The following is an 11977-nucleotide window of genomic DNA, read 5'->3' as shown; positions in this document are numbered from 1 at the left end:
GTTGCGAACACCTAAACCCTGTTATTAGTATTTCTAGAGAAACTTCCCCCTCAGACCCCCGCCTCGCTCCCCGCGCCGCAGCGCGGCACCGGCCCGGGGGGCGGAGAGAAGCGCCGCGGCGGGCGGGCCGCCGCCCCAGCATGCTCCGCGGTGCGCCCCGCCTCGCCTCGCCTCATGGTGCCGAGGGGACGAGCGGCGGCGGCCGCGCTGCAGGTGGGCGCGGCGGGCAGCGCGGGCCGCGGGGTTGTGGCTCCGGAGCAGGGTCGGTGAGGGGAGCCCGGGGCGTTCACAGCGCAGCGGGTGTTACTGAGGAGAAGCTGCCGCGGGGCAGGAGTGTCGTAGCGGTCTGAGAGGTGCCAAGCGTCACATTCCTGTTTTATTAATGTAGGTGCGTGTACGTCCTGTCAGTCCTGACTTAAGACACGGCGGAGCGCTGCACCGAGAGCCAGGCGTGTCATTTGTGTAAAAGGCTCCCTCACACTCGCGGTTCCGTTTTTGCGGTGAAGATGACAGCACATTTTTATTTCTTGCTGACTGAGGAGATGGCCGATGAGGGGTTGTGGTGCTGGGTGCTGAGACACACCGTACCCTTTCCTCAAGACGTAAAAATTGTTGCTGATCTCTGTAATTTTACATATCTGTCTGCCGCTTGCTCGTCTGCCCTTTGTCCCTCTCTTTACTTAAACATACTGGTTGTATTTTAGTCTTAAAGTGGATTAGCTGTTTATCATCCGAATGTTGTTGAAGTTAATGAGGGTAATACATAAACTGCTCCTGCCTCTTTTTTTTTTTTTGGCCTAGGATGACAAATGATTCTTTTTTCCTTCTACTGGATAGTCTGTTTCTACTTACTAAATACTTTTAGGATATTTCTTTCAACTCTTTCTTTTGGGTGCATCTCCATTCCAAAGTACACATTAAGGAGGTCTGTATTTTGATTTCTTGGTATCTCTTTTTCAAACACTTACATTTATGGGCCCTGAAATAAACAATTTAATTAAACCTTTATTTTATGGTTTGGGGTTTTTGTTTGTTTGGCTTGTTTTTGCTTGATAGTTGGTTTAATTCAGTTTGTTCTTCAGTGTTTTAGTAAAATTGTACTGATTTCTTGCATGCTTTTGTACTCTTCCTCAGCCTCCTTCCACCCTCCAACCCCAGTAATGCATTATAATTACCTGACCCGAAGATAATTGCGTTATCAGTTCTTCACAGATTGTTTTAAGCTTGGAGCTGCTTTCCCATGAGATAATACATTAAATGTTTGAGCTTGTGTCTTAAATGGTAATTGTACATCACAGAGTTTTTCATATAAATTAACATCCAATATCAAATAATTTTTTTTAGGAGATTATGGAATTATAAGGGACTACGGTGATCTTTTGACTTCTTGCATAAAGTGCATAATTGTCCTAATTTTATGCATTGAATTTGTATGCGTATTCATGTACCTGATAACTTCTTGCAAAATTAGGGCAAAAATTTTGGAGGGTGATATTTCTGAATTACAATTTTAGGCACTGGATTTTTGTCTTGCTCTTATACCGTGAGCTGAAAGGCCTCGTATAGTCAGAGGTTATGCAAAATGTTTTATGTCATCTAAAAATGTCATGATGAATCACAGCTCTAAGCAGTGTTACTCTGACAGCTCTTGTGTGCATGTGTTTTATGTAAACCCAACCTAAATCTTTCTTTCACTATATTAACTGATCTGACCACCCATAAGTTTCCAAGCATTCTTATGTAATACATCGATTTCCTACTCTTCTCTTTTAACGAGAATGTAGGCTCCACAGTTATTCTTTCTGAGATTTATAGGGTAGAATAACCTACCATGCTTCATGATATTTTGTAAACAGTCTGAACATCATTACTTTTCAGACAAAACATACAGTTTCTACTTTTATATTAGAAATTGTAATTTCCTAGATTTTTTTGGTTGAACAGACTTTTTCTACTCTGATTTCACTCTTGATCTAAAGCATATTTATACTTGCGCCGTTGTACCTGGGAATGTGACTTGATTTTTACACAGATTTTTACACAGTCATTTTTGTCTACAAAAGACAGCAGAGATCGACTGTTTAAAAAGAACCCTTATGCCATTGACATGGCTCTTGACTAACGGTGATCTGAAGTCACATTTTTGCTTTCTGTTCTTCATTCTGGCTCAAAGACACGCATTCACATATTGTCCTTGTCATCCGTTTTGCATTGTTACCTTCATTTTATAATACATAATTCTCAAATCATACTAGTTTTGGAATTTTTTTAAAGTCTGTATTGATACTTTCCCTGTGAACTTTATGCGCATGTTAATAATATCTATAGCAAAGCAGTGTAAGTCTACCACAGAAATGACACAGACCTCTGTTGCTACTTGAATTTATAGGTCTCTGTTTATCTATTCCAAGGTCACTAATTGATGGGGTTAAATTAAAGAGAGGTCCCTGAATGTGACTCATAAATTTTTCATTAGATGGGAATCTGGGCATCTTTCAGGCACACGGGCATGAGGAAGAATCTGTTAAAATAGGTCTCTCTATGTTTTGAAATGCAATTACTTAAACCAGAAGGCTGGAAGTGCCCTTTTCTGACTCTATGACATTGGGGTTTATTATCTTTTAATTATTATCTTGCTCCATCTGTATTTCTGCCCTTCTCTTGTTTTATTGTCTTTTTTTCCTGCTTTCTTTAATAGAGCTTCTAAGCCCCAGCTGAAGTTTATTTTATCTCAATTATATTTTTGTTGAGGAATTAATTAAAAAGATGTTGCTTCTTTCTGTATTTTTGACTATTGCTCAGTATCATGTATGTTTTGTAGAGAGTTTGAAGATCTTTTTGTATTATCAGTGCTTACTGCTGCCTGGTTCAATTTATTTAGAGTGGAACAAACGGTGTTTGGCCTTTACTGCATTTGACTGGGCAGAGTGGATTCAAAAAACACAGAGGCGTAGACCACGTTTGCTACTGGAATAAGGAAGCTGCAATGGAAAAAAATACGTTCTCCTAGTCCCAGGGTAAGTTTAATTCTGAATGCTGGTGTGCATTTTAAAGGTGTGTTGCTACATCAGTTCTTCACGGGTTGGATTCTTGTACAGGTTTTATGGTAATTTTAAATAAAATCCAGTCTGACATGATGGTTATATAGAAGAAATATCTGTGAAGAGATCACCATTTGTTCCTTGAAATGGAAGTGTTCAGAAATGTACTGTATATTGTAGTCACTCACCAGAAAATGGCAGTTCCAGTGTTTCAGGAAATACTTCATGTCGATATTTTAATTCAGAAGAGGTGCGGTCATGGTTAACAGACTCTAAACTTGACCCAGTTTCTTTAATCTATGTGCAAAGTCCATGCATTATTCATGCTTTCTTCTCTTTTTTTCAAAATGTTTTCCAAATAAATGATTCAGTGGGCTATTTTTCTATAAGGATACCAGTAGTCATGTCTTGTGCATAATTCCACAATAAACAGGCATGTAAATAATCTGAAATAAACATATTTTCAGGACCTTATAATAAATAATGTGTTTAAAGTCATAAACTATTATGTGTTGACGTTGTTAGAAGTATTTATTTTTAAAGGAAGTCTAATACACTCACAAAAAGGTCATTTAGAATAAAAATTTACCTGATAGAATTGGTTGAAGACGCATTATGAAGATTTAATGTATTGCACAGAAACAGCAACCTCTTGGGAAGAATCTGGTTTTAGATAGGATGCAGGCATTGAAACAGTGGTCTGTCTCCCTGAAAAGACAGAAGAGCAGATGGGACAGTTAGAATTGATACTGTCCTTCAAAGACTGCTTTTAAGTGTGTTTAACATAACAAGGCTAGGGAATACATCATTTATTAAGAATTTTTATTTCAAAAGTGTTCTTTTTAATGTTATCACAGAAATGAGTACTCTTCATAACCTGGGTGTTCTAGAATTGCTTCTTGGGAGTAGGGTGGGGGGAACATTAAGATGTTGAATTCGGTCTTGCTTGACTGAATGGTTGTTGTCTTTGTGTTTATGATGAATAGTAAAGGTATTTTAGTGGTTCTGGTTTTCTTAGTGCTTATTCTACTTGCCAGTCTCCAAGCTAAACAAGTAATTGCTCAGACAGGGGTACCAGAGTGATAACACATGTGTTTACTAAGTATGTAAATGAAAACAGTGGTTTGGATTGTAGAGTAGTAACTCAGTTTTAACAGCTGTTGCAGAGAAAGATTTGGGATTTTCGAGCGTCAGTCTTAAGAATCCTCCAAATTGAATATTTTTTGTTGTTATAGTGCGAAGGATTTAATTTCATTAATATGATGTATTTAAGACAAGAAGGAATCTTGAAACATATTCCATGTATTATCATAGACATATTTCAAATTATTTTACAAAATTTAAGATTTCAGAAAGTGGAGTTAGAGCTTTCCATGTTACAAAGGTGCTTGCTCTAATTAAAACAGGAAAGTGTTTTAATTCAGAGCTGTAGTGTTTAAGTCAACAAATTAACTGAAATAAAAAATTCCATAGGAATATTAAATGCAAACATTGAATTTGCGGCTTTTGTGCTCAGTCGTAGATGTGATAACAAACACTTTGTGCTAATGGATGTTTTTCTTTAATATTTTTCTTTCTGTTCTCTGACATTTACAGAACAACTGACAGTACAAAGGACAATGCACAGTGTATATCCTGATGGCATTTTGTGTGCTGTGACATGGTTTTTGCCATGGCATCTGAGACTGAAAAGGCCCATGCTCTTCTCCAGACTTTCAGCACAGCTTCAGTTATTTCTAGTCTAGGTTTGGGAATATTCTGCTTTGTAGTAGACAGACTTCTGCAGTTTTCCTTCATTCAGCAAAATGACTGGCTCCGAGCCTTCTCTGATAATGCCGTGCATGGCATACTAGGAATGTGGTCCTGGGCAATAGTGATTGGACTCAGGAAGAAAAGTGACTTCACTGAGGTCACTCTGGCTGGCTTCCTCGCCTCTGTCATTGACGTGGACCACTTCTTTCTTGCTGGCTCCCTGTCATTAAAGGTAAGTCAGTAGATCAGTGATTTTTTGTTTTCTCTCTTCATTACTGTTTACTTTATTGTTCTTACACCATATCTTAAACAAAAAAGTTCCAATCATACTTTAATTAGATACATTTCTAATAGATGTATGGAAATTTTAATTGCATGCAGTTATTTTGGTTTTAAAAGCCTTAAAAATATTCTACATCTACTGTAAAGTTCTGCTCATTACAAGGCTCTGAAAAAAGACTTCGGAAAGCCCTTGTACATAATATGCTACGTGTATCACATAGGCTTTGTTATCAAATCTAAACAGTTAAGTACTGCCATGCCTACTTTGTGAACAAAGTGTATCATTCCATTTCCATTTACAATAAGGGGCAGAAATACCTGGAAAGTTGATAATCCAGCTGCTGTTTGATTTCATTCAGTCTTAGTGAGCCAACCCTAAATATTTCTCCCACAAGCAACCTATATATGAACTGTCACCTTTAAAAAGGCCATCTGAGTTTGCTCTTAAATATAGTTCATTGGGAAAAAAAAGTGTCAGACATTTTAGTAAATGTAAAAAGGTGAATTGGCTCCTCTTAAGGAATATATATGATCATTATCCATTTGCAGAACTCCTTGTTCGGACAGAATTTCTCAATAGGATTAGTACCACTACCTTATGGCATTCTTTTTTGGTGGTTCTCCAGCAGTTTAAATGTGTCCTCTTCCTGCTTCCTCGTTCACATATATCATACGTATATCCCCGTCTTCCTGCCTGCTCCAAACATTTATACTCAGGTTTCACTGACCACAGAAGTCTCTTCTGTGTACTGTCCAAAACATTTGCACCTTCTCTAAGCTCCAGCTGTGCCAGCCCTGGCCACAGTTCTCTTGACACTGTCCTCCAGATCTTACACAGCAGGCTTCAGCCAGCCCTGGTCCCCATAGCTAGAGCCCTATCACTCACTCTCCTTGTTGTCAGGAATTTGCTCTGCTCAGCATCACAAGTTCTCACAGTTTGATCATGCTAGTGTTTGTTACTAGCATACTTATACATACATGGTACTTACTCCTCCCTCCCCAAAAATGTACACCCCCATCTACAGATGGCCCTGCACATAAGGGGAATATACCAATCTTTATCTGTTCATCGGAAGTGTAACTTAGTTGTTTGACTGCCTGTGTCTATGTAACATAATGGTGTTACACTCTTCATATGGATGACAGAGGAAATGGCTCCTAGGAAGCAGAGGAAGGAGGTGGATGGAAAATTGCCACTCTTTGTATTACTTGAATTAAAGAAAAACAATATAAAATGGTTTACCAATTTTTTTTTAATTATGTAGGAGACAGCTAACTGCAAGAAGCATTATTGCTTGTAGTTGAGATGTAAAAATCGGACTTCAGATGGGAAAATAGTTTTTGTTTACATACAATATCACTGTTTGTTGGAGAAAAAAGACCTTTTTTTATGCATTTGGTTAGTTTCGCCTTTACTTTTGTCTTCAACAAAGAAGGCATTTAACAGAACCACAGAATAGTTGTAGTTGGAAGGTCATCTTCTCAAACCCCCCTGCTGAAGCAGGCTCAGCTGGAGCTGGTTGCACAGGACTGTGTCCAGACAAGTTTTGAATATTTCAATGGGAGGAGACTCCACAGCCTCTCTCGGCTACCTGTTCCCTTGCACTGAAAACTGAAAACACTGAAAACACGTTACCTTATGTTCAGGAGGCACCTCCTGTGTTTCAGCCTGTGCCTGTTGCCTCTTGCCTGTCAATGGGCACCACTGGAAAGGGACCGGCTCTGTTCTCTTTACCTTCTCCCTTCAGATATTGATACACCTTGATGACCTCTCTCCTGAGCCTTCTCCAAGCTGCAGTCCCAGCTCTCATCCTGTCCTCATATGCAAGAGGCTCCAGTCCCTTCCTGATCTTAGTGGCCCATTTCTGGACTAAATCTCCAGTAGCTCCATGTCTCTCTTCTAGTGGGAAGGCCAGAACTGGACATGCTGCTCCAGAGGTGGCCTCACCAGCACTGAGGAGAAAGGGAAGGGTCACTTCCTCAACCTGCTGGCAACACTCCTAATGCAGCCCAGGATACCATTGGCCTTCTTTGCCACAGGGTCATGTTGCTGGCTCAAAACTGCTTTCCAGCCACCATGTACTGGTGCCTGGCATTGTTGCTCCCTACGTAGTCTCTAGTTGTCCTCTTTTCTGTACTTTTTGCATGTGGAAATACTGTAAAATTATAAAACTGTGTAAAGAGAAGTTATTATAGTTGGGTGATTAATGTGTCCTATAATATTAACTTCTTGGTATAGCACTTCAATTTATAATTATTCTCATGTATATTGTCTTATTTTAAAATCAGTAAATGCAAGTAATGAATGTCTAGTTTTTAGGAAGTATTGTTAAAATTTTATTGCTACTTTTTCTTGCATTTGAGATAATTACCAGGTTTTTTTCATGATTATGACCACTAGATGACACTCCTCACCAATGTCTGTTTAGAAACTTGAGTATCGTGTTGTATCATAGAACTGGCAGGTAACCTCTTTTTACTGCCTTCCATGAGGCAAGATTAAATATGCTTACACTTTCCATGATGGAGAATGTTTGTGTAGCCTGTCCCTAGTATCCCAAACAAAGTAAATTATTGCAATTTCATTACTTAATTTGTTCCTTTGTTGTTTCAGTTCCCAAGCAGCTAGCAATTGTTTTTTTAATATCCAGCTTGAAGTATTATTGTTGACAGTTAGATCTTGTTTTTCTTATTCTTTAGGGCAGGGGTGTCAAACTCATTTTCACCAGGGCCCACATCAGCCTTGCGGTTGCCTTCAGAGGGCCGAGTGTAATTTTATAAATGTATAAATGTAACTACTCCTACATTTGCACCTACTGTAACTACTGCTACATTTATACAGCCCTAAAATTACACTTGGCCCCTTGAAAGCAACCGCGAGGCTGATGTGGCCCCCGGTGAAAACGAGTTTGACACCCGGGCTTTCACATCTCTCTGCTAAAGGCAGCTGACTGCTGTGCTCTCCCCAAAAATGTTTTTCAAATCGGAAATAAAAGATCTTGCAGGTAGAAGAATAGCCCTTTAGTACAAAGATTTACTTAGGTGAGGTAAGGGGAAGGCAAGATTCACAAAGGCTTTTTCATAGTGGTTTGCGTACAAACTCGCCCCCCTTCAAGACATTAACTGGGCTAATAAAGGTTGTTTACCTGTAAATCATATCTTGTTTACATCTCTTGACCCTTCCAGCAGTAACAACATTGCTTTTACAATTTGCAAACCCATTACGCTTTATAAAAAGTTTCTTCTTAACTAAATAACTTGCAGAAAAAAATGTGAAGGGTGTGGATTTATGTTTTCTAAACCTCTTATTATTTTTTCTCATCTCCTCTGGATTGCTTTTTGCCTAAATTATCTTTAGAGGGTCCTGTCCCAAACTGTTTATGGTATTCTAGCTGAGACTTCATTTGAGCCAAATAGCATAGGTTAATTCCTTTTAATGTCACATGCATACAACACTTCTGTCTTTTTAAAAAGAAAAAAACCCAACTGTTTTATGTCTTCTTGCAATGCCATCAGAGTCTTCTTAGTTTGTGATAAAATGTAAGCCCCATAAGCCTTTCTAGTGTGTTGTTACCTGGCTAGCTAGACCTGATTTTAATATCTGATTTTTCTTTCCTCAGTGTAATATGATACACCTTCCAGTTTTGTATCCTAAGTTGAGGCTGTTGTCTGTGTAATTTATTGCTTCATGGGGTACTTTTTTACTATGTGTTTATTAGTTCCTGCCCCATTCTTCCTCTTTAGATTGCAGGATTGTGAGAAACTGATTTAAGAGACTACAATGTTTACCGCTTATGCCACACATTATTAAGTAACGAATAAATTAGGAAATCTAATTACCTAATCACACAACTATTACTAATTTGTAACAATAGTATTTTTCATGTGATTCTACACAATTATCCATAAAGTTCTTCATCATCACTCTTAAATCTGATGACGGGTTACTTTTTTGAAGTAACCCTACTGTGCAGCAGAAGGCAGTATTGCCTTCTACCTCCAGTTTTGACCTTCACACTATTCCAGTTATCTACTCCAGTTCCTGCTGACACAGCTTGCTGCTTGGATTATTTGGCTATTGGACTGTTTTTCACAGTGTCATCATTATTTTTTCTGGAGTATTCAGAGTAAATAGTCACCTGTGGTATTTATATGTTTACTCTGATAAATACTTGTGTACCAAGTAGCATGTGATCTGCCCTTTTGCCCACATAATTTTTGCAACAAGTATAAAGTCTACAAAGACCTTGCCACTTAGGAGTTCTAGTTCTTTGTATTCCATGTAGTTTTTACTGTGTATTATATACACACAACTGTAGAAGAATCTAAGAATCGGTGTTTGAAAATCTGTATCACTGACTAGCTCTAAAGGTGAAAGTTACTGCAGCCTGCCATCGTACTCAGCATTGCTGATAAACAAGAACAGCGTGATGGGCTTCTCCGAGTGTCCCCCAGGGTTATAGCCCAAACACTCATGTTTCAGAACAGACATGCAGAAATTGCAAGCTTGCTACTTAAGAGTCAGCAGCTTCTAAAAATGTTGAGAATGCAGTTGGTGGCAAACAAGATTGTGCCAGCAAACATACATAACTTCGCTGGTTAATGTGCCACTGGTGACTGACCTGGGATGCACAGAAGTGTTTCTGGAGTTGAAGAATAAGCTTTGCACACACATAATTAATTTAACATTGAATTTATAGATCAGCCTCAAAACTAAGGACTTCAGGCTTTTTAAGCATCACAGAATATGAGTGGGGGAGCCCATGTTGTTACATAAATTCTGTGGTGTCACTTTGAGTGTTAAAGCAAAGAGTTTGCTTAGGTTCTTTTGCATGCGATTGTTGTCCCCTGTCTCCAGCTGCTCGTTGTATTCTATGAGAAAGGCTGGAGGAGCAGGATCTTCAAGAAGATCTTGCACCTGATTGAACATGTAGGCAAATGGAAAGTTAATTTGTATTGTGAATGAATTCTGTTTGCAACTGCAGCCTGATCTCTTATGGTGGGCATGCCCTAAATCTACCCAAACCATGATCATCTTTTTCCAGGAGGTTTAACGCAAAAAAGGCTTATACTATTTTGGTTTGGTTTGGTTTTTTTATATCTAGTGATTTCTGAAGGCAAAAAATTTGCTTGTTAGGAGAAAGAGGATAACAGCTTATATTGCCAAGTAGAACTACTTCTGTCTCTTGGGCTTGGCAACTCAAAGATGTAAATACTCTTCTAGTTACAGAATGTGAAAGAGTAAACAGACTATTCTTCTCTGAGAACTTGGGCAACAGCATTTCAGAAGCCTAATGACTACTGCAATTACAAAATAGGGTTTTCTTTTGCTAAAATTGAGTGCTCAGCTTTGTTGTATGAACAAGCCTGCCATCTAAAATTCTGTATGAAAAAAAATTATGCATCACCTCCCTGAAACTGGATGAAAATTGGCACTAATACTGATAAATTCCATACGTAATTAACATTCAAATTCTCCTTACTCATTGTGTTCCTGTTGGCACCTAACCTCCATAGGGCAGAGAGAAGAGACTTGCTTAGACTTTGCCACAGATTTTTTCAAAGTGCACAAATAGTGACCAGGCAATAGGATATCTGCCAAAATGGTTTTCAAAATTAGGCTAATATGGACTTTCTAGGCTCTTGCTGACAGTAACAAAAATCTGTCTTGGTAGGGTAGGTGATAAACAATTTCACCATCACAAGATTTTTCTACTTTGATCTGTGAACAATCTGCTTATATGAAACAGAAATGAAGTTGTAGAAAATGTACCATTTGCACCGACTTTAGGCAGTTGAGACCATACCATTACAGTTAAAAGTTGTTGAGACATTTTGTGAGCTTTTTCAGTCCTGTCACCCAATTGAAAGAGTCATGAACAAGTACATGGTGGGAAGCTAACAGAGCAAAGCTTTCTGCAACCCTTTTTATGTTGGCTTTGGTTTAAAGCACAGGCTGTTAAATTCCAAGGTAGCCCATAAGTTTTCATCTCAGGCTAAGGCTACATCAGAGTTTCTTACAGAGAAGACAGAGTTCCAAGCAGTTGTCTAAATTATCCGTGAAAACTTGATGAAGCTATTCCAGAGTCCCACTGTCAGATACCGCAGCTGTGGAACCTTGCAACAAGTAACACAACTGAAGTATTTACAGTTTACTGGCTGGTGTCTTGTGGCAATGCTTTTGTTTGCTTTCTGCAGTAGGGGGAGTGAGGGATGTGTATAACAATCAGATGCACTATCAAGTGCCAAGAGTACATCTCTGGTGCCTTTTGCAGTCTTTTCAAATGTTAACCGGTATCTGAATTGAGCCAGTTGATATTACATTAGCACCTGTATAGATCCTTTTGTAATGTGCTATCATTTCTCCTGTGCTTACGGAAACAAGAATGTACTTCTTTGTTGTTTAGAAATCCAAAATATTATTGTTTAACTTTTTTAGTATCTTTGAATTTGTGGAGATAGTTCTAGCTGTTGCTAGTAGATACATCAGGAATATTTTTCCAAGTATATATATTAAATTGATAATTATAACATCCTAAGACAGCTAAATTTAATGTCACTGCCTAGACATTCACCCTAATTAAAACCAAATATCAGGCTTTCACCGAGTTAACGTTGAACAAGTTGTGGATATAAAAACGCAAGTCACAAATAGTTCAGGTGTTGATTTCTGAACTTGTCTTTTGCCTGTCCATAAAGAATACTTCATCAAGGCAACCAAAATACATGTAACTTAGCTAATATTTTTGTTGTATTGGAAATTAGTGTTCCATTTTCGATACTGTCCCACTAAAACAACTTCACGGCTGCTAACTGTAGTATAACACAGTATGTGTTTTTGAAAATAAATGCCATTAAAACATGAAATATTTCAAGTAAAGCATATTAAATATTTCAAGTGT

At 38.4% G+C, this 11977-nt stretch overlaps 1 protein-coding gene across 4 annotated transcripts in view; it reads left to right on the top strand.

Annotated features, from left to right (window-relative positions):
• The first annotated feature begins 170 nt into the window (after positions 1–170).
• TMEM267 (transmembrane protein 267) overlaps positions 171–11977 on the top strand; it is a 38767-nt gene continuing 26960 nt past the window's right edge. For 2 of the 4 annotated variants that reach the window (XR_010607887.1, XM_065657128.1), the window contains exons 1-3: positions 171–213; positions 2882–3017; positions 4638–5025. Coding sequence is in view for 3 of the 4 variants with exons in the window: in XM_065657128.1 (XP_065513200.1) it covers positions 4702–5025 (324 nt within the window). In the remaining variant the exon portion in view is untranslated. Of the gene's footprint in view, positions 214–348; positions 389–858; positions 926–2881; positions 3018–4637; positions 5026–11977 lie in introns of those variants that run through there. The other 2 variants (XM_065657129.1, XM_065657130.1) reach the window with 2 other exon arrangements.

The sequence above is a fragment of the Caloenas nicobarica genome, chromosome Z (assembly GCF_036013445.1).
Source record: "Caloenas nicobarica isolate bCalNic1 chromosome Z, bCalNic1.hap1, whole genome shotgun sequence".
Taxonomy (NCBI): Eukaryota; Metazoa; Chordata; class Aves; order Columbiformes; family Columbidae; genus Caloenas; species Caloenas nicobarica.
This window is presented reverse-complemented; position numbering and strand designations above follow the sequence as displayed.